This window comes from Alosa sapidissima, chromosome 10 (genome assembly GCF_018492685.1).
Source record: "Alosa sapidissima isolate fAloSap1 chromosome 10, fAloSap1.pri, whole genome shotgun sequence".
Lineage (NCBI taxonomy): Eukaryota > Metazoa > Chordata > Actinopteri > Clupeiformes > Clupeidae > Alosa > Alosa sapidissima.
The window spans coordinates 13,437,818-13,459,917 of NC_055966.1; the positions used below are offsets into that span (position 1 = coordinate 13,437,818).

Here is a 22,100-nt window from a genome sequence, read left to right on the forward strand (position 1 = left end):
GGCAAACAGCATGTCTCCCTGGTGGTCTAGTGGTTAGGATTCGGCGCTCTCACCGCCGCGGCCCGGGTTCGATTCCCAGTCAGGGAATGCGGCTTTTGCCAGGCCTTGGTCTTGTCGCAGACAAAGAGATCACCAAAAAGCATCGCTTCCTTCGAGCCGGAGTCGAACCAGCGACCTAAGGATGGCCGGTTGTTCACCTACAGTCCTCCGCTCTACCAACTGAGCTATCGAAGGACCTGGCTCTGTTCTGGGACACGAAACCAGATGGACACCAGAGCCCTATGGAAAAGACCCTAAAAACACTGCAAAAAAATGAAATCTAACCAAGTGTTATTGATCTTATATGAAGATCAACACATGGATTTGGTAATGCTTTTTAAATGAAGTCAAATGATTTGATGAGAAAGCACTAGGTAAGTGTCTTTATACTGAAAACAGTACCAGGTAGATTTTTTGTTTTTTGATATAAGATTAATGACACTCGGCTAGATTTGATTGGATAAACCGTTTTTGCAGCGAAGCCATCTCCCGCAGTCTGCCCCGCAGAGAGCAAGACGTCACGTCCACTCGTGCCAAAGGCAAACAGCATGTCTCCCTGGTGGTCTAGTGGTTAGGATTCGGCGCTCTCACCGCCGCGGCCCGGGTTCGATTCCCGGTCAGGGAATGCGGCTTTTGCCAGGCCTTGGTCTTGTCGCAGACAAAGAGATCACCAAAAAGCATCGCTTCCTTCGAGCCGGAGTCGAACCAGCGACCTAAGGATGGCCGGTTGTTCACCTACAGTCCTCCGCTCTACCAACTGAGCTATCGAAGGACCTGGCTCTGTTCTGGGACACGAAACCAGATGGACACCAGAGCCCTATGGAAAAGACCCTAAAAACACTGCAAAAAAATTAAATCTAACCAAGTGTTATTGATCTTATATGAAGATCAACACATGGATTTGGTAATGCTTTTTAAATGAAGTCAAATGATTTGATGAGAAAGCACTAGGTAAGTGTCTTTATACTGAAAACAGTACCAGGTAGATTTTTTTTTTTTTGATATAAGATTAATGACACTCGGCTAGATTTGATTGGATAAACCGTTTTTGCAGCGAAGCCATCTCCCGCAGTCTGCCCCGCAGAGAGCAAGACGTCACGTCCACTCGTGCCAAAGGCAAACAGCATGTCTCCCTGGTGGTCTAGTGGTTAGGATTCGGCGCTCTCACCGCCGCGGCCCGGGTTCGATTCCCGGTCAGGGAATGCGGCTTTTGCCAGGCCTTGGTCTTGTCGCAGACAAAGAGATCACCAAAAAGCATCGCTTCCTTCGAGCCGGAGTCGAACCAGCGACCTAAGGATGGCCGGTTGTTCACCTACAGTCCTCCGCTCTACCAACTGAGCTATCGAAGGACCTGGCTCTGTTCTGGGACACGAAACCAGATGGACACCAGAGCCCTATGGAAAAGACCCTAAAAACACTGGAAAAAAATGAAATCTAACCAAGTGTTATTGATCTTATATGAAGATCAACACATGGATTTGGTAATGCTTTTTAAATGAAGTCAAATGATTTGATGAGAAAGCACTAGGTAAGTGTCTTTATACTGAAAACAGTACCAGGTAGATTTTTTTTTTTTTGATATAAGATTAATGACACTCGGCTAGATTTGATTGGATAAACCGTTTTTGCAGCGAAGCCATCTCCCGCAGTCTGCCCCGCAGAGAGCAAGACGTCACGTCCACTCGTGCCAAAAGCAAACAGCATGTCTCCCTGGTGGTCTAGTGGTTAGGATTCGGCGCTCTCACCGCCGCGGCCCGGGTTCGATTCCCGGTCAGGGAATGCGGCTTTTGCCAGGCCTTGGTCTTGTCGCAGACAAAGAGATCACCAAAAAGCATCGCTTCCTTCGAGCCGGAGTCGAAACAGCGACCTAAGGATGGCCGGTTGTTCACCTACAGTCCTCCGCTCTACAAACTGAGCTATCGAAGGACCTGGCTCTGTTCTGGGACACGAAACCAGATGGACACCAGAGCCCTATGGAAAAGACCCTAAAAACACTGCAAAAAAATGAAATCTAACCAAGTGTTATTGATCTTATATGAAGATCAACACATGGATTTGGTAATGCTTTTTAAATGAAGTCAAATGATTTGATGAGAAAGCACTAGGTAAGTGTCTTTATACTGAAAACAGTACCAGGTAGATTTTTTTTTTTTTGATATAAGATTAATGACACTCGGCTAGATTTGATTGGATAAACCGTTTTTGCAGCGAAGCCATCTCCCGCAGTCTGCCCCGCAGAGAGCAAGACGTCACGTCCACTCGTGCCAAAGGCAAACAGCATGTCTCCCTGGTGGTCTAGTGGTTAGGATTCGGCGCTCTCACCGCCGCGGCCCGGGTTCGATTCCCGGTCAGGGAATGCGGCTTTTGCCAGGCCTTGGTCTTGTCGCAGACAAAGAGATCACCAAAAAGCATCGCTTCCTTCGAGCCGGAGTCGAACCAGCGACCTAAGGATGGCCGGTTGTTCACCTACAGTCCTCCGCTCTACCAACTGAGCTATCGAAGGACCTGGCTCTGTTCTGGGACACGAAACCAGATGGACACCAGAGCCCTATGGAAAAGACCCTAAAAACACTGCAAAAAAATGAAATCTAACCAAGTGTTATTGATCTTATATGAAGATCAACACATGGATTTGGTAATGCTTTTTAAAGAGACTTAACTAGCGCTCTCTGAAAAGATCCTTTTGACTGAATTTAATAAGAGATTTGCTAAATTTTAAGGAGTCTCATCAAGGCAAATTTGCTTAATGCGCTGGAGACGTCTTAAATGAAGTCAAATGATTTGATGAGAAAGCACTAGGTAAGTGTCTTTATACTGAAAACAGTACCAGGTAGATTTTTTTTTTTTTGATATAAGATTAATGACACTCGGCTAGATTTGATTGGATAAACCGTTTTTGCAGCGAAGCCATCTCCCGCAGTCTGCCCCGCAGAGAGCAAGACGTCACGTCCACTCGTGCCAAAGGCAAACAGCATGTCTCCCTGGTGGTCTAGTGGTTAGGATTCGGCGCTCTCACCGCCGCGGCCCGGGTTCAATTCCCGGTCAGGGAATGCGGCTTTTGCCAGACCTTGGTCTTGTCGCAGACAAAGAGATCACCAAAAAGCAACGCTTCCTTCGAGCCGGAGTCGAACCAGCGACCTAAGGATGGCCGGTTGTTCACCTACAGTCCTCCGCTCTACCAACTGAGCTATCGAAGGACCTGGCTCTGTTCTGGGACACGAAACCAGATGGACACCAGAGCCCTATGGAAAAGACCCTAAAAACACTGCAAAAAAATGAAATCTAACCAAGTGTTATTTATCATATATGAAGATCAACAAATCGATTTGTAATGTTTTTTAGTATAAAGAGACTTAACTAGCAAAGGCAGACAGCATGTCTCCCTGGTGGTCTAGTGGTTAGGGTTCGGCGCTGTTACTGCCACGGCCCGTGTTCAATTTTCGTTCAGGGAATGTGGCCTTTGCCAGGTGTTATCCTTGACACGGACAAACAGACCACCAAAAAGCAGGGCCGTTGGGGGTGCTGTAGTCGGGGGTGGGGGATGTGACGTGTCTGAACCAGTCCTCGACAAACTACATAAAACACATAATTAAGTAGTGAATTTTGATATGAAACAATTGAAATAGTAATCATGAAAAACTAGCGATGACATTATTGCTTCCTCAGTGCCCACTAAGATCCACAGGAAGAATCAGGACAACAAGTCATTTAAAATATAAAAAAATAATTTATTTTTTTCTTTTATCGTCATCAATTTTGGTCAGTGATTCCCAGGTTACTGAAACACCAGGGAACATGAAACTTGGTGGCCACTCCTCTAAATAACTAGCCCTACCTGAACCGTTGCACCCAAGATGACAAAATATTTATGGTATGTTAGTCTCAAGAGCCCGCATCAACCTAACCCATACCCACTCATTTGTGATTTGCACACATAAAGTACATGCACGCGCACGTGCACACACCCACACACACACACGCACGCACGCACAGTCGCACACATACAAACAGGCAAGCACACACACACATAAACACACACACACATGCACAAACACCCACCCACATGAATGCAGACACATAAACACACACACAGGCACGCATACGCATGTGCGCATGCAAACACACACACGCACACACACACACACACAAACACAGGCATGCATACGCACATGCACACACACAGACACACACACACAGACACACACACACACTCTTATAAACAAAAGCAAACTCACATATACACACACTCATTTACATGCACATGAGTTGCAGGAGTAGGAGATGGAGACAAATTGACAAGCGTGATTTATTTTTGCGAAGAGAATATGCAGGACTGAGAGGCGGTCATATTTTGTACCGCTATGCGGTACATCTAGTTTATTGCTGCCGTTACTCATGTTGTATGTCCTTTGTGGGCATTAGCTACAGAGGACCTGACACTTCAAATGCTGGCATATCGCATCACATTTAAAATTAAACTGTGTTAAGCAGACGTGAACGGCAGGCTGAATAGATCTGCAACAGAAGGAGGTTGCTATGTTAACTCCAGCTGCAAAGTCAGCCATCTTCACCAGCTAACACGATAATCCAGTTACTGTACAACAACAGTATGACAGTTACGGGAAGATAATCGCTCAGATTTTCGTTATTAGGCCACTTGAAAATAGGCTATGGCTATTAAAATAATTCAGTGGAAATGCATGGATTCAGTTGCTTCCGTAGCAGCAACTGGAATCCATGCATTTTCACGGAATTATTTTTGGAATCTGATCCCTTATCATACCTGTTCGTTCGTACTCGTCGCTCGACTTATCGTGACTAAATTCAAGATGGCGTCGAACGGTAAAATTCCTTAAGGTACTGTCTGTATAAATCGTCTTGTAAATAAACGACCAGTGCTTTTTCAAAGTTCTCTATGTCTCGTTTTAAATGTCAAGGCCCTCGGAAGTCTACCAATGAAGTATGGAGCTACTTTGAGCCTCGTAAATGGTGTAAAACAGTGATTTATTTGCATGGCTAGGCCGATGCCCGAGGCACCACAACGAAACACTGTGTTGGTAGCATTGGCTAACTAGCGCCAGATTTCTAAGTGCAGGGGACAAGCCGAGGTGAGCTATGAGACATACATTCACACTCGTTCAAGTGATCAATCATGTTTCAAGTGATCAATCATGTTTCAACACACTTTAGGTCAAAATCACACCGGAATTATCCTTTAAAGGCAAGCTGAGCATAGACATTGCTCTACCATTCCCTTGTCAATCTGGAATTTGTCAAATGACACAATTTGTTTGAACCTTGGGTCCATTTATCCACTTTTTAAATATGTATAATATTACCATGTGAAAAATGTTGTTTCTGGTATGGTTGCACACCATATCTATGATGTAAAAAGAGTGTAATTATCCATCAAATTCAATCAGATCAGTTACAAACAATAAAATATAGACCTAAATGAAGATTTTAACAACAGTTCTATTTGCGTATGCACAACTTTTTTTTCCCATGACAAGGATGAATTTTGCATGGAATTGCCCTAAGACAAGCAGGTGCATGTTAATTACACATCCTATTGAAAAAAACACCACTATAATAATTGAGGCTGTTGTTGAAGCGTCATCGAAAGCAGCAGCCCTCGTGTTCAGCCGTCCTTGTATGAAGACGTACACAGGTTAAGATGAGGAAGTTTACCTGTGCAAGTTCACTTACAAAGGTCACCAGTCCAATTGCCTATACCTCCCACACACACTAAAAGAATTGCTGTTGCTCAATACCCGTTACCTTTGGTCCACACTGAAAACATCAGTATGGGGAAAAGCAGACAAATCTGGCTAACATTCAGTTACCAACACAAACTTCACCCACTCAAGCCTCCTTCTCTATTGGCTTATGGAACTTCCAACCCACAGGATTTCACACACCTGTCGTTGTTAGGATGTAGCATGCAGTATCTGTCAAAAAGCAACGAGCCAGCCAGGAGTCGAACCTAGAATCTTCTGATCCGTAGTCAGACGCGTTATCCATTGCGCCACTGGCCCGTGTCGTCATGAAACAATGACAGTCTTTTTTAGCCAATCACTTTTCACTCTATTAATCAGCTGTCCAATCGTTTCAGCGTGCATTTCATGGCGTTTGTCTGAAGTACGTTAATTTACCGTAACACAAGGAATACATGTGACGTTTGGAGAAGTTATGCACGTTTATTACGATACTTCAAAAGTCTCTCTCCCTCTTACATGTGACACGTCACTGGGGGTGCTCTTAGTGCTGATGTAAAGATGGCGACTGCCTACGAGAGCTTCAATTTGTAAGTATTCAGCGGGTTATCGTAATGTTTGTTAGTTATCTGGTCGCACGTGAGAGTTATAGAACTTACGTCTTTTATATAGATTATACTCTTGTAATGTTTTGGATAAGAGAATAGTTAGTAGTGAAGGCATTGCACATTAGCATTGTGCTCTTCTAATGCTGTCATTCAGTACTTGCCAGCTTGCTATCATGTTGCGAAGAGCTAATGCTAGCTAGATAGCTAATGTTAGAAGAAACTCGTTGCGAGACCATTTCCAATAGGGAATTCTGCTAAAGGTCATATAAGCCGGCCGATGTGTTTATAGTCAATATACTTAGTAGAGTTGACTGAAATAATCGTTCATGTGTTTGAAGTTCAACATTGTACAGTAGCTAAGTTATGGCTAGTTAGCTCGCCAGTTAGCCAGGTAACTGGTGAGCCAACGTTAAATCTTAACGTTACGGCACATTCACTGCTTCGGGGTAATGACGACTACGTTGTGTTAACGTCCGTTAAATAGCTTTACGTTAATGCCATAGCTCAATTTTTGAAAATCATAATGTTAGATCAGACACCTTTCCATAGAGAGTGGGTTCACCTTAAGTAACGTTAACCTAATGTGTAAATCACGTAGGCGTGTGTGTGTGAGAGGGAGAACATCTGGCCAAAGATTCTATAGTTAGCTTTATCAACCGTCTCTGGTCTGGCTGTAAAGTCCTCCTAAAGTTTAGAAAGGTCTCAAATCTCAGGTCTCCCTTCAGACGATGGAAAATGTAACGAAATTAACAGTTTAACATGCAAATACTACACAATTACATTCACCTGTCAGTATGTCTCATTCATATCTAGAGCAAAATAAAATGTAACGTTATTTAGTTATGAATGTGGCCCATTACATGTTAGTGTATGAATCATATTTTAGAACTGTCCTAACTGTTTACAATTTTATGGTTTGTCTCGTTAGGCATACAACCCCTGAGAGATTCTTTATTGAGGCTTGTGATGATGGGGCAAATGATGTCCTTGCCATCGACAGGGTGTCAACAGAGATGACACTCACTGGTATGTATCTTGCCAGGTGGATGTCATTATTTCAGGAAGATAACTTAAGTAAGAGAGTACTGTGTTGTGATTTAGTCTCTATGTGGGAGTTGACAGCTTGAATTGTTTTTACTCTAAAGGTAACAGGAGATTGTTTTTCTTTTCTTTATGTGATGTGTTAATTACAAAATTTCTTCCCTAGCAAAAAACAGCTAGTTGTGAAGTAGTAGAAGTGGTTGCGCGGTGTGCATCTGCTTCCTTATTTGGATTTTGGGTTGCCAGGTTTTATGACAAAGGTTTCCATTGAAAGTAAGTGATCTGGCAACCTGGGAAATGTCAGACTAACAGAAAAAATGAATGGATCAGTGATCTTAAAATTAGGTTTGATGGTCATGCAAATTACGGGAGTTTTCTGGGAGAAATAAGAAAACGGGAGGGCGCCGGGAGATGACCTTGAAATATGGGAGAAACCCAGGCAAAAGTATTGGCAGTTATGGTTTAAATTAGGCATTTTGTGAACGATCCCACACCTGACATTTGTTTTAGTTGTTGCATACCCAAAAATGTGTCATGCGGTATTGTCGTTACAAAACTAATATGATCCTGTTTAATAGGTTACCTTTCATCCACTTTTTCTGGATGCCTGTTGTTGCTACAGCTTCTTGTCATGCTTTCATCTCTGTGGTGTACCTCAAAGGAACTTTTTCCGGTATTCTTTTCCATTGATGACAGTGACATTTTCTGTTTTTGCTTGGTTTTTCATCTTACAGTGAGGAAGGATATCCCTCCGTCAGCAGTGACACGGCCAGTATGTGGCATCATGGGAACAATCAGATTAGTGGCAGGTATGTCCTCAGTCCTACTATGAATCCTTGAATGCAGTCCAACTGTGGCCAAAGATTGGTGCTAGTTGAAATTGTTTGGTAAATGTACACTGTTTTATGTGTATTTATTAGCAAAAATTGAATATAGTATTCATACATGTGTTGACTCGATCAAAGTATTTTCATAAACGTTGAATGAGCCTGTTTGGATGGACGGCAGTGGAGGCAGAAAGGATGGTAGCAGACCAGGGGCCTCATTTATAAAGCGTTCTTACGCACAGATTTGATCTTAGACCGTGCGTACGCTCAAATTCATGCCAACGCTCAGATTTATAAAAACTGTCTTTGACGTGGAAAAGTGCTTATCTCCAGGTCTAAGTGCGATCAAAATTCCAAGACCAACGATCTCATGTCTTTCTTTGCCATGTGCATGATCAATATCAGAAGATTTTTAAAGACGTTTTTGGACGCAGCTTAATGTTTCTTGGTTTAGCATAAAACTGCTAATGAGAACTATAGCCCACTTAAGAAAGTGAAAAAACGTATAGCTTACTTATTTCATAATATCTAAAAAAAACACCAAGACCTACGATAGAATGATTGAAACATTACAGGTGATCTAGTATATCTAATATTGACCACAACATGTCCAATTGCCCTCGTTTAGGAGAGGAAAAGTACATTTGTGCCAGGGATGTAGTGGTAAAATAAGAGGTCGGTGAACTATGAATTCTGCAATCTCGGTGAGGTGGACGGCGCCATGCGGTATCGGATTTTTTAAAAAGGCATTCAGAACATGTTTGATAATGGTGGAGGTTATTGTACAGTATTGGGAATATAGGATAGTATTGTAGGCATGTCCCGATCCGATATTTGGATCGGATCGGCCGCCGATATTAGCAAAAAATGTGGGATAAGCCTGCACGGGAAAATCCCGATCCGGACTCCCGATCCAGTTTGTTTTCAAAACTCCGGTCCGTGTTTTCCAGTGCACCGATGTAGGTAATCCATTCCAGTTTTTTTCAGCTATTCCCCCCAAATCCGGTCCGCGTTTTTCAGCACACCTAGCGACCTGTCCAGCATCCCACTTGTCTGTGCATGTCCCACTAAGAATTTAAAGTTATTGAGCAAACATTTCATGTCACAGTTGAATTAATATAGCCTAATGTTAACCGCAACCGCGAGTGTCCGCGAGACCCTCTTACTATTAACGCTCTTTTGCATGTTGCTGCTGACAGCTTTGCCTGTCTAACGAATGTTATCTCCGCGATTTAAGATTGTTTGTGTAATGTATAGGAACAGCACGCACTTTAATTTCCCTATTTTTACAATCGGCTAGCCTAACAAACGCATTTCATTTCAAAAAGCAACCTGGTCAATCGCTAACAACTAAGTGCACCTAGGCCTACAACTCTACACATCCAAAAGGGTAGAAGCTTCCAGTAGGCTATCATAACTTTGTAGCGTTTAGTCTGTGCATCGGCGCAACCTACGACGATGTGAATTAGTGACAGCTGTTGTCGCGGTAAACTTAAGCTCCTGTCTCTAAATAGTGTAGATAGGCCTACGTGCTATGTTGCTTGATTTTCTGTAATAAATGCAGCCTGTAGCCTAGATTACTTCAGCAAACCCAGACCAGTTGTGGCATCAGTTTCGCTTTTAAAACGCAACAGTGAGAGGCTTTTTAGTGCAGTCTCACTTATCATTGATGAGCACAGGAGCAGGCTGTCACCTGAGCATGTTGAAATGATCACCTTTGTGAATAGAAGAATAATCTCCCCATCATGCTCAGACTGCAGCCAGGGCAAACAGTAGAAATTGAAGGGAGTATGGAGATGGAGCAGTAAAGTGTGGCGGAGATAGCAATACTGTAGAAGGCGTGACAGTTATTTGGGTTGTTATAGCCAATTCAGTGTGTGTGTGGTAATTTGACTATTTTCTACTCAGGTTTTGTGTGTGTTGCTTTTATATATAATTTTATATTGTTTACAATATTGTTTACACTGACTTTTTTTAAGCCTTGGTTTACACTCTTGAGCAGAGCACTGATGCCAATTCAGTTTGTGTGGTTAATTGACTATTTATTTTCTACTCAGCTTTTCTGTGTGTTTTGCAGTTTACAATATTGTTTGCACTGATGGCTTTTTAAGCCTTGGTTTACACTCTTGTTGTTCAAGAGCAGAGCACTGATGCCAATTCAGTTTGTGTGGTTAATTGACTATTTATTATTTTGTGTTTATTTAACCCTGTTAAGAATAAACAGGTCAGCTTCTCATTACCAACCACTGTGGATTATTCAAACTAACCTAATTAAGTTGGCTAGTTGTTCTTAAGAGTAAAACCCTTTTCAACATGAGTATAACAACAAAATAAGTAAATATCTTTAATCTTTAATACATGCTTGGATCGGCCGGTATCGGTATCGGCCGATGCTAAAAGCTACAATATCGGTATCGGATCGGAAGTGCAAAAAGCTGGATCGGGACATCCCTATAGTATTGGATAATACAGTTTTGAATGTTAAAAGTGAATAAACTCTTTTGAGAGGTGGATAAACTCTAATAAGAGGTGGGTAGGCCTAAACTCTATTTCTGAAATGTCAGAGGTGGATAAACTGCGTTTACTCGCGTTTAGCCTGCACTACATCCTAATTTGCGCTCATAGGCCTATTCCCAGCTTCATAACAGAAAGGTAATATTTGAATGTAAGCTATACAATGTAGGCTATAGATATTTTATATCATATATAGCCTACATAACCAAGGGACGGAAGTTATCCTCTGAAAGCAGGGCATCTTCATATTTAGTGTTGCGTTGGAGTTGCGTAAAGAGGTGCAGAGCGCGCACCTGTTTGCTTTTTTTGAATGGCAGTGCCCAAGATCAGATGACAATACGTGAGTTGAATAATGTAGGCTAAAATATAAAGGTAGGCCTAAAGCAAACAATAAAGGACAATGTTTAAGCCATTGGATATTATTGAAAGAAAACGATAGCAAATATGCAGAATGAATGAATAATGACCGGCCAACTAGGCTACTTTTTCAGCAAAAACATAGCCTAGCCTAAAAGAAATGTTAAGGCTACATGACATATCACGCTTATAATTTAGTCCTCTCAGTGTTTCTCACAGAATTGGATTCAATTTGTGACGGTAGCTGACTTGGACGACGACGGGGTGTTCGTGATTAACACAGTTAAAGGGGTGGTTCAGGATTTTGGACATAGGACCTCATTTCCAAGTAAGCAAGTGTGATATTTATCAGTGGAGACCGTTTTCAACACGTTTCATCCAGTCCTTCTAATTGCAGAGTTCGCAGGTGCTAGGCTAGCGCAAGTCAACGGTATGTGCTAGCCTGCCACTAAAAACAGTCTTACCTACTCCAAAGGACACTCGAGGCAAATTCCAGACAATCGATGTAAATGTCTGTGTTGATAGAATAGTGTAAGAAATACAACTACCCTCGCATCGCGTTGCAATAGTTATACTTTGTTCCCTGAAGTTGGTAGTAGTCATTTTGCATCTCAGCGGCGGACTGATATTACCAAGGCTACTACTAGGTATCCCCATTGGAGTGCGCTTTACTGTTTACTTTTTGGCGCAGTACTACTAACTGGAGCAAGTATAATTCCGCCGCTGCTAAGACACTAGTCCCTCAAAATGTAATGCGATCGTTGAAATGCAAGGATAGAATAATGTTAGAAATAAAACTATCAATACAGACATTTACATCGATAGTCTGGCGTTATAATTTATTTGCCTTGGGTGTACTTTGGAGTGGGTAAGACTGTTTTTAGTGGCAGGCTAGCACATACCGTTGACTTGCGCTAGCCTAGCACCTGCGAACTCTGCAATTAGAAGGACTGGATGAAACGTGTTGAAAACGGTCTCCACTGATAAATATCACACTTGCTTACTTGGAAATGAGGTCCTATGTCCAAAATCCTGAACCACCCCTTTAACGTTAAAAAGCTGCTGAATGTGTGAATGCAATTCATAACGTTTTCTACAGAGTTAAAATAAAGGTTCCTACTTCTCCTTGGGACAAGCACTTTTGAATTTTGGAAAACCCTTTTCCATTTACATCGGGATTTTGCAAACATTTAGTGTCAGAGTCAATAAAATGAGCCCTTCAACGAAATTGACAAGCAGCTGTAAGTAGGCTAAGCATGCTAAATTCGACATCCAAACAGTATTCTAACGTTAGCTTTGAGATACTGCTTGATTGCATAACTTCACTTAGTTTAGTCTCTTCAATGTAGCCTACTATGTTGTGATAAGACCTTAGCAGAGTTAACTTCAATGCAGCAGTTTTGAACAAATTTGCGCAGCATGGTCACGATGCTAAGCGGATTTAATAGCAATTTAGCCAGACGTCTTCTATGCAATGCTTCTATGTGGTAACAACAATCCTTCAACAATCGTGAATATGTTGTTAAATGCACATGCAGAGGAGGGGCAGCAGGCTACGAGAGAGAGCGGGGTGGGGTAAGGAAAGGCTGTGTGCGTAAAAAGCGCAGCCGCAGCTCAATGGCAATGCAAGGATTTGATCTTATATTTAATTTAAATTAAATTAAATTAAAACATAGACTATTCATCTGTGGCGGCCGATGTTGATTTCATGGCGCCCCGCCACAGATTAGTCAATGTATGGGAAACACTGCCTCTGTTTTGTAGGCTAAATCAGCATATTACCCTGGGTCATATTGGAAACGTAGCCTACTGTACCATAACATACATGATTATGCTGTAGGCCTAGAGGTCTTTCCTTCATAAGCTAGGCCTACCCATTTTTTTTCTTTCTACAAAGTAGGCCTAAACATACTAAATGTTGATTATTCACATTACTGCAATTAAAAGGAATGAAAGCTAGCAGAGGACAATTGACATGGATGCATACGATGTCTTTCCAGAAAGCTTTGCTGGAAAAAACATAATTAGTTAAGCTATTCGAACTGACGCATATAGGCTAGTTAACATCAGATGGCATAGGCTAGGCCTATACAATGTTTTCAATATATAATTTGACTGCAGCCTTTAGGCCATTGATTTCATTAAAACATATGCTAATGATATTGATGAGGGGGTGTTTACAAGGCGGAGACCTGAAACCATCCGGCTGCGCACAGTTTGATGTTCATTTGTGGTTTATAATGGGCACATCTGGAAGGGTGGCGTACACACGTTTTTTTTGTGCTTAAGTTAATTTTCTCTGAATCACACGTACGATCATTTCAGAAATGATCTAAGATCAAATGAAGGAATGTTTCTACGCAACCCTTTTATAAATGAGGCCCCAGGAATAGGAGGGCCCCAAATGGGAGATTTATTATTCTCAAAATGCCAGAGGTGCAAAAAGTATTTACAGTGACTAAATAATAACATATACACATAAACACATAACAATACCATAATTTGCAATACCATAAATTCACTGGCCCAACACACAGCACAGAGAATGTTCTCTCTCTCATAGCCCAGAACATACTCAATACAAGTTCCATACTGCCCCTATAAATAGGCCAAAACCCCACCCATAGGCTATACCAACACATAATTTAATCAATTAACAATATAACACATGAGAAGTGACAAAAATACACAAAATACATTGCAACACATTCCCCGTGACAGTATCATAAGCTTTAAATGCATAAAGAAAATGTACTACTTAATAGCATTCCCGTAGCACATTATTTCCCCCCTGTGGCTCTCTTATGCAATGGTAGCCAACCGTACCCCACTACCTGAAATAGGGGAGCAGTTGCACCACTTCCTGTTTGCCAGTGGGACAGTGTGAACCCCTTCTACAGGTTGGCTACCTTTCTATCGAAATTATTGTCCACCACACACATTGTTCCACCAATACAATAAACACATACTTTTTAGATGTAGCATGTTATGCGTGTCGTGATGTTAACTACACTGTTACGTTGCCGGTAGGCCTTTCCCGACAAACATTAACAAACATCTTAGCGAATGAACGAACAAACAGCACAACTACGCACATAACAAACGACATATCAACTCAGACAGCTTATTCCATATCATGTTGTAATTATGCCGGCATATGTGTGGAACAATGATGAATGAAAGTTGTGAATGTTGCGGGTTACGTTTGTCAGTTTATTGATGTGCATTCGTAACGTTTGTGATATCACAGGTGTCCACCGGCATGGACTCGCGCCGTGACGGAGCCCTTTATATCTATATTAGACTACTGCAATGCACTTTTTACTGGTCTCCCCAAAAAACGTATAAATAAATTGGAACGCCTACAGAACTCTGCTACTAGACTTTTAACTAAGATCAAGAAGAGAGAGCACATCACCCCTGTGTTAGCTGAACTGCACTGGCTCCCTGTTTCCTGTAAAATTGATTTTAAGATTATGTTAATTACTTACAAAGCTCTGGCATATCTTATCAACCGCAAAGGCAACTTAGATCTTCCAATGCTAGTCTTTTATTTGTACCCAAAGTGCTTCACAAAAAAAGTGGAGAAGCTGCTTTTATCCATTATGCCCAAAAGCTATGGAACACCTTGCCTCTGTACATCAAACAGACGAGTTCAGTGAATATCTTTAAAAAAAGACCTGAAAACATACCTGTACATGAGAGCCTTTAGTTAACTCATTTTTTATCTTAGACTGCTTTTTCAGATTATTCTACATTCGACTGCTGCCATTAGAGCTGCAGCCAGCCAGAAGCAGATGGGCTCCCCCTATTAAGTCAGGTTCTGCTCAAGGTTTCTTCTGGGAATATGGGAGTTTTTCCTTGCCAGTGTTGCCATATGGCATGCTTGTAGGGGGTTAAGGGTTAAAGCTGCCAGTTCTACTGTTATGTTCCTTAAACGTCTGTATATAAATTCATATAATCATAACAAATACTAACAACATGCTAAGGCTAACCGCTTAAAGTCTACATCAACGGGGCCTAAGCATAAGCATTTGTTAGCCTAACCATTTGTTAGCAAAGCCTATACTACCGCAACAACTTGCTGTGTTAGTCTCAAAATGTATTATTATTATTATTTTCTTCTCTATTATTGTGTTAAATGTTCCAAATGTAAAGCACTTTGAGCTGCATTCTGTGTATGAAAGGTGCTATACATATAAAGCACCATCATATTGATAGTGACCTAAAACAGACATACTCTGCTCTGCCTTTTGAGTTCTCACATAAGTGGTAGTGTGGCTAGAAGACAGGTTACACATTTTTTCCCTGTCACGTCACTCGCTCTAGTAAGCTAATAGTGATCACACTGATGGGTGCATAGAAAGTACGCTGGAGTAACTTTTTTTATCTGGAAATTCTGAGCAGTAGCCTAATGTTACACTTTTGCCCATACCATGCCATGAAAGCAATCTATTTAATGTGCATTCCGACTGGAATCACAAGCTTTTGCTGTTATAGTAGGCCAAGGCCTTTGTGCTACTCCCAAGTGTTTGCACAAAAAAAGTTTTGTATGCTGATAAATTCATTGCTGTAGCCTACATGGGCATAGTATAGCCTCATTTGCGATCTCTAAATGTAGCCAAATGTGTGACTGCTTTTCATAGAAAATACAATAGTTTTCTTGAAACACCATGGCATATCTGATTTAGATTTTCTCCATGTTGACACTGTAGCAGGGGCACTTCCAACTTTGCTACTGTTTTGTTCATGGTACCTGATGGAACACTTTTAGTAGCTGCTTTCAGACCTGGGTGTAAGTCCGCATGTTCTGCGAATGTCAATCGGTTGGGCCATATATCTGAACAACATAACCAGACATTTGGAACTCCAAACTTAGCATCAGGCATTTTTTTAAGATGAATAGTAGTGATCGAATAAGTGGGATAATTTTAATTGACCACATAAAAATGATCAATATACATATATCAATGTACCATCAAAATTAATTTGATGATGATGCCAAAAGTAGTTGCCTGATAAAAATGTAAATACTTGTAATATACTGCATAGGGTTGCTTTAAAGCATTTTCTTACACTTTCTTACTACCTTTTATTGTGATTGTATGTTTTATTGTATGTTTTCATTAAACCTAATTGTTTATGATATCATGATTCAATTTCTGCTATGATGGTATAAGTTGCATGTCCTCATCTTCTCAGGCATGTACCTCATTGTGATCACAAAGAAGAAAAAGGTGGGGGATCTGCTTGGGCACTTGGTTTGGAAGGCTGTGGAATTTGATGTCATCTCGTACAAAAAGACAGTCCTTCACCTCACCGATAATCAGGTGCGACCGCTGTCATTGTTTTCCAGAAAGCCTTGTGGTACATCTGAAAATCTAACCAAGTGTTATTCATCTTATATTAAGATTAACAAAAATCTTATTGGTATTGTTTTTAGTATAAAGACACTTACCTAGCGCTCTCTCATAAGATAATTTTGACTTAATTTATTAAGAGTTTGACTTATTTAAAGTAATCTTATCAAAAGACACTGGCATCCAAACTGGCTTGTTTTCATGATGAGACGTCTTAAAATAAGTCAAACTCTTATTAAATTAAGTTAGTTGATTTTGCGAAAAGTGTTAGGTAACCAACTTCATTTTTTGATCTTAAAGTAGTTTTTGCAATGCACATATGGGTTGAGGGGTGTGTCAATGTGTTTGTGTGTAATTGGAAGGGCTTAAATATGGACTTAGGATGCTTGAACTGGGATTGTCTGCAGTGCTTGTCCATGTCCATGTTCAGGTACAGGCTGAATTTGCTCAGTTTCTTGCTGCTTCAGCAGGGTCCGGGAAACTGCTAGATTAAAATGAAGTAGATAAAGTTACTGTCTTAAAGCAGGTTTATAGAGTGATGAGTAATATGTTGCTGCAAAACAAAAAGGTAACCGGTGCAGTTTGCTGCTTTTCATCTAGTGGTACCATGTAGTACTGTGATGGTGCTATTTAAATATGACTAACCACATACCTGAAGTGACACCATAGTTGCTATGACTAGGCAAATTAGGATGGCTGGTGGGATGCTGGCAGGGTGGTTGGCAGGGCTCGAAATGAACGACGTCCCGGGGACCATAAAAAATGCTTTCGGGGACACAATAGAATGATGTCTGGGACAACTCTGGGACAGTAGAAAAAATAGCAAAACAAATGTCAAAATAGGTACTTTTTTCCTAAACTGTTCACATGGGAATCTAAACGTATCTTTCTCGTCTGAATAAAATTATAAAAAATTTGACCTGAATTTGTTAGCCAGCTGATCTGTAAAGAAGCGGTTTTGTACACCGTTTAGGCTACTGCTCTTCAAATCACTGTAGGCTACAATGTTATTTTTGGTACAAATATAGTAAGATACCCAAATGGGCTGGGTGCCATATTGGTTAAATGAATATTAAGTGACTCATAGGCCGACACAAAATAGGGCACGGGCGGTAGGCCTAATGGGTCACTTTCCGATATAGAGGTTAACTTACCTAACTAGCAGGCAGGTAAATGGCATTTGTTTTCATGACATTGTGAACATTTTTGACTGATAGTGTAGGCCTAAGGTTACACTGGTGTTCTAAAAAAGATGACAGTCCTCTGACTAAAATGCTGCGTGTTTTCTGTCAGTGACAGACAAACATCACCAATATCATGCTGAGCTAAATAGCCTACTGCAACTGCGATTTGAAAAAAACGATAGTGTTGCAAGGTAGCCTATAACAATGAAAACCGTTATTTAAGTTAGCATTTGACATTTCGCTGTGGCAGTTCTAAGGCTAGGGGTGTCCAAACTGCGGCCCGCCACGCACTTTAATCCGGCCCGCCGAGCATTTAATTAGGTTATCATAGGCCGCTCGCTTTTTTTTCCAGCAATAGACGACATTGTGGTTAACTTCAGGCTACTGCTTTACACTCTTTTTAAAGAATGTTTACAATGTCAAAACAGCTTGTTGCAGCAGATCTAACTACAGTTTGCTACTTCATTTAATTGGAAATGCATTTGAGTGTGCACAAGAGGGTGAGAGTGCGGCAGGAGAGTAGCCTTATCTGACAGCTTTGTGGTAATTTCCCACGCTACTTATTGTTTTCACTGATCTGTGGCCATGACATCACACCAAACTGACATTGAAATTAAAGACACGTGAAAATAGATTATTGACGGAATGTTTTACAACCCTGTCCGTCAAAACGATGGACAATGAGAACGTCTAGTGCAACTTTAAACAAGAGCCAAAAGCGCAATCTCTGAAAATGAGTGTTGTGTGAAACAGCAGATAATTAATGTTAATAAAATGGTGTTTAGTAAATTGTTCAGAACTGACATGGTGGACCAGAACGAGTTAATTAAGTGATGCAAGTTACTGATTATTATGCTGTTTATTATGTAGAATAGGAAAAAACAAGAACTTGAATTTGGGACACTGGTGTTTAAGTCCAGGACAGTGCCAAGTAGAATTCGGGACAGCTGCGGGACACTGAGAAAAAAAGTTGATTTTGAGCCCTGGTGGTTGGGGCATCATATTCAACAGTCCATTATATTTTAACTGAGTGACTTGCTGTGACAAGAATTTTGCCATTCAGCCACTGTTGAAAATCCGCCATGAATGGCCTGTCTTCACAACATGTTGCACTACATGCTATAAACCCAGTTTTATTTTTTTATTCATGTTGTCAGTGTCCCCATGGCACCACTTGCATTTCTGTGCAGCGTAGTGGATAGAACCTCTGCCTGCTAAGAGTAGAAGACAGAGCTTGACTCACAGCAGCACACAGACGTCTGGCGCAGTAGTGAAACGAGGATGTGCCAAACAAAGATTCTCTCTGAAGACAAAGATTTTCCTGTGTGTCTAAGCTCCTTCTGACCTGCTCACATTCCTCTTCCGTCAGGCTTCTGTCAAGCACTCACTCACTGTTGCATTGTTTTGTGCTCAAGTAACATGAAATATTTGTGACTAAGTTATTCTTATAGCTTTAGCAGCAGGTTTACATTTGTGTTTCTCTTTGTAATGTAGATATGATCTAGCCTGACGTTGTCATACTCATTCTAGTCAGAATATGAGTCTGATACTGCTCCATTGGGATGTAGTTATGGGGCGTGTTTCAACCGATACAGGGGGGGAATGCCTCTGCACTCAATTGGATAGACCTAACCAATCAGAGCAACGAAATAGCTTACCGTGAGATGTAGGAAGAACACACAAATCATCCTTCTTCTCCACAAATACCTTAACATTGTTTTCTGGTCTTTTGTAAAAGTTATTGTGCCGTCAATATCTCCTACAACACTCGTTAGCGAAATCTAAGAGATATGTAGCAGGGTAGGCTATTAGGAAAAACTGATATTTCCCCTTCGTTTTTAAAAATAATTTCGTCAAACACCGATATGCTACAAACATGTTATAATAGCTGGGGAAGGCTGTCGCAAATCCCTCGAACTGGTGGTCAATCAGAGATTTCAAACGAACAAGGGAACAACATGTCACAATGCAACTCGCTGTTTTCCCTTGAAAAATGAAAGTGAAACCATGAGTTTTCCCACATCTCAACTTTGGCCAAAGTTTTCAGAAATAATAGTTTTCAGTGATAAAACCTCATTGAAATAATATGCATTTTTCCATATGGGGTCTTAAAAGCCATCTGCCTCCTTTTAGCCACAGTGTTTTTGTTGCAAACAAAATCAACCTAAGTGTGCTCAGATGATGTGATAGACGAGGGGCTGTTGCTCACCTGTCCATCATCGTAAAGCCCGATTTTGATTGCTCGAACCAGAGCTGTTCAGACCATAGTCGCTCCACAACGGAGCAATGCCAGACCGAACTTCCCGACCTCAAATGTTGTGGGCGGGGCTAGATATGATCATGAGGTCCCTTTGCAATACCATACTCGAAAAATGCAGATCATCGATCATATTTCAGGCCATGTCATAGTCTGCAAGAATTGGATATTTCTCAGTTTGGACAAAAGTAATAGGGATTGTCAAAAAATTGCTAATTGTGAAGGAGCTATAAGCTTAGTGCAATTGGCTACTGATTCTGCACCACATTTGGGTCCAAGTGCCCACAGGGAGCTGGGCTGGAATCCGACCTGCGGTCATATACTGATTTCCACCTCATCTTTCTCTTTCATTTGCTTCCTGTCACTCTTCACTGCCCTAGCTGAATAAAGGGAAAAAAACTAATGCTGTAAGCAGTCAATCCACTCAAGGTGTCCTGTGAGAAGACTGAGGTTCCCGGCTTCAGAAAGTAAAAGTCCTGCCATGTATTCCACTGCCTGTGCACTTAATACAGGTGTTTCTTAGCTGAGCTACAGTGGGCATTACTTTGAAATGGCCACTTCAGTCGCACATTACGCGGTGTGAAGCTGCGTGAAACTTTAGTACCAGTTTCAGCCACTGTGCGTCGCTCTGCCACTGTACATCGCTCTGTCAGTAGTATGCCTGCCGCCCCCTCTGAAAAAGCAGGAGGCTACCTTTAAACATCATTGTTGCTGAGAGGAATCCCAGCCTACGAATTCAATAACAAAATAAATCATGCATAATTAAACATTACCTCGATTTAGGCTACTTGGGTAGCCAATGGTATAAGGCTTGGCTACACAGTGGTACTGGTGCCGCTCCACAAAACGAAAAAATATCTTAATTTGCTGTCTACGTTATTGTCAGTGTTGGGGTAACGTGTTACAAAGTACAATTCGTTACAGTTACTGAATAACTAACATCCATTTCTGCGTTACTCTTGATATCTCTAATATATTGACTTATTGTTTCCATAGGCATGCTTGCTTATTGAAAATAAAGATTACCCTAGAAACATTATTTTATGGTAGAGATATGCGCGGGACAGAGCACGCATTCTCTCCTTGCACCGTTCTCCCTCAAACAGGTTGGCTTCAGCACGCACCTCCCCTACGCAAATCAAAACAGTGTCTTGTGCAAGAACTGTTCATGCAGACTACAACTGGCGCGGTGTAGCCTATACAACTTTGTTCAGAATTGATGCAAGTTAACTTTGCAAAGTTAGCGTTATAGCCTACTTATCACACCGTTGTCAATCGCAAACGCTAATTTATTCTAACGTCTCTCGACGGAACTACCTGTTTAATTTGCGGAGGACGAAAGCACCTTTTCGATAATTGAGCCAATAACTGTTCAGAACTAATCTGTAGCCTAGGGTAGTCTTCTGCAGAAAACAATGTTGTTGGCGATTTAATACTATCTAGCGCCGTTTTTAACAGGCTACGCAATAGAGGCCTAGACAACTATGACGTTTTGGTTTCGTAAATTAATTTGCCCTACTTCTTGACTGCAATGTAGTCAATTGACTGCTTGACAGGTTATTTTTATTTTTCTGTACAATAAACAAATACATCTGCTTTATGCCGCAGAATTACGCACTTGGCCAGCCTACAGAACGGGCACATTTTGGAGAGAATAGAGAATACCCACGCAAGAATCTGTAGACTATTTGTGGCGGGTTACCAGCAAACAATGTTTAATGCATTAACTCAAGACTGTCTGTGGGTCTGTAGGTCTGTGAGTTAGGAGTCCTCTCGACGACTTTTAAGCTGTCACAGAGGTGGGAAGGTGTGATTTGTTGGGCAGGGCCGGATTAACAATTCATAGACCCCTAGGGACAAATGTCTGATGGGCCTCCCCCCCCCCCCCCCCTGCCCCCCCAGCCAACGTGACTCGGGCGGTCAGTTAATAGGCCTAAATCGTGAAGATTTTTCTTGCCATCTAAGGCACGAGCGCATCTGTGAGGCCAAGCCTCACCAAGTAGCCCATTTGTTTACAACTAACATTACATTTAATTAAACTGCTTATAGGCTATGACGAAATAGTTTTTTAACATTTTGAATATCAGTGTCGGGTGAATTAGGAAATGTTCTCAAAGTAGCCTTATGGCTGAAAGCTGCTTGGGATCCCCCCCCTGTCAAGCAATATAACCATACAAATGCACGGCCTGCACTCAT

At 41.5% G+C, this 22,100-nt stretch overlaps 1 protein-coding gene and 10 non-coding genes across 11 annotated transcripts in view; 5 read left to right on the forward strand and 6 right to left on the reverse strand.

The window, feature by feature from the left end:
• Positions 1-147: 147 nt before the first annotated feature.
• trnay-gua lies at positions 148-234 on the reverse strand. Its single transcript is given in 2 exon segments — positions 148-183; positions 198-234. It is a non-coding gene; the product is annotated as a tRNA-Tyr (tRNA).
• A 358-nt stretch (positions 235-592) lies between these two features.
• On the forward strand, positions 593-664 carry trnae-cuc. Its single transcript has one exon. It is a non-coding gene; the product is annotated as a tRNA-Glu (tRNA).
• A 60-nt stretch (positions 665-724) lies between these two features.
• On the reverse strand, positions 725-811 carry trnay-gua. Its single transcript is given in 2 exon segments — positions 725-760; positions 775-811. It is a non-coding gene; the product is annotated as a tRNA-Tyr (tRNA).
• Positions 812-1,169: 358 nt separating this feature from the next.
• Positions 1,170-1,241, forward strand: trnae-cuc. The gene has a single exon. It is a non-coding gene; the product is annotated as a tRNA-Glu (tRNA).
• Positions 1,242-1,301: 60 nt separating this feature from the next.
• On the reverse strand, positions 1,302-1,388 carry trnay-gua. The gene is given in 2 exon segments: positions 1,302-1,337; positions 1,352-1,388. It is a non-coding gene; the product is annotated as a tRNA-Tyr (tRNA).
• Positions 1,389-1,746: 358 nt separating this feature from the next.
• On the forward strand, positions 1,747-1,818 carry trnae-cuc. The gene has a single exon. It is a non-coding gene; the product is annotated as a tRNA-Glu (tRNA).
• Positions 1,819-2,323: 505 nt separating this feature from the next.
• trnae-cuc lies at positions 2,324-2,395 on the forward strand. Its single transcript has one exon. It is a non-coding gene; the product is annotated as a tRNA-Glu (tRNA).
• Positions 2,396-2,455: 60 nt separating this feature from the next.
• Positions 2,456-2,542, reverse strand: trnay-gua. Its single transcript is given in 2 exon segments — positions 2,456-2,491; positions 2,506-2,542. It is a non-coding gene; the product is annotated as a tRNA-Tyr (tRNA).
• Positions 2,543-3,149: 607 nt separating this feature from the next.
• Positions 3,150-3,236, reverse strand: trnay-gua. Its single transcript is given in 2 exon segments — positions 3,150-3,185; positions 3,200-3,236. It is a non-coding gene; the product is annotated as a tRNA-Tyr (tRNA).
• A 2,768-nt stretch (positions 3,237-6,004) lies between these two features.
• trnar-acg lies at positions 6,005-6,077 on the reverse strand. The gene has a single exon. It is a non-coding gene; the product is annotated as a tRNA-Arg (tRNA).
• A 117-nt stretch (positions 6,078-6,194) lies between these two features.
• sacm1lb (SAC1 like phosphatidylinositide phosphatase b) overlaps positions 6,195-22,100 on the forward strand; it is a 37,503-nt gene continuing 21,597 nt past the window's right edge. Inside the window, exons 1-4 of the mRNA XM_042106381.1 lie at positions 6,195-6,346; positions 7,293-7,390; positions 8,140-8,214; positions 16,306-16,433. Of these exons, the coding sequence (XP_041962315.1) occupies positions 6,318-6,346; positions 7,293-7,390; positions 8,140-8,214; positions 16,306-16,433 (330 nt within the window). The 5' untranslated portion in view covers positions 6,195-6,317. The remainder of the gene's footprint in view (positions 6,347-7,292; positions 7,391-8,139; positions 8,215-16,305; positions 16,434-22,100) is intronic.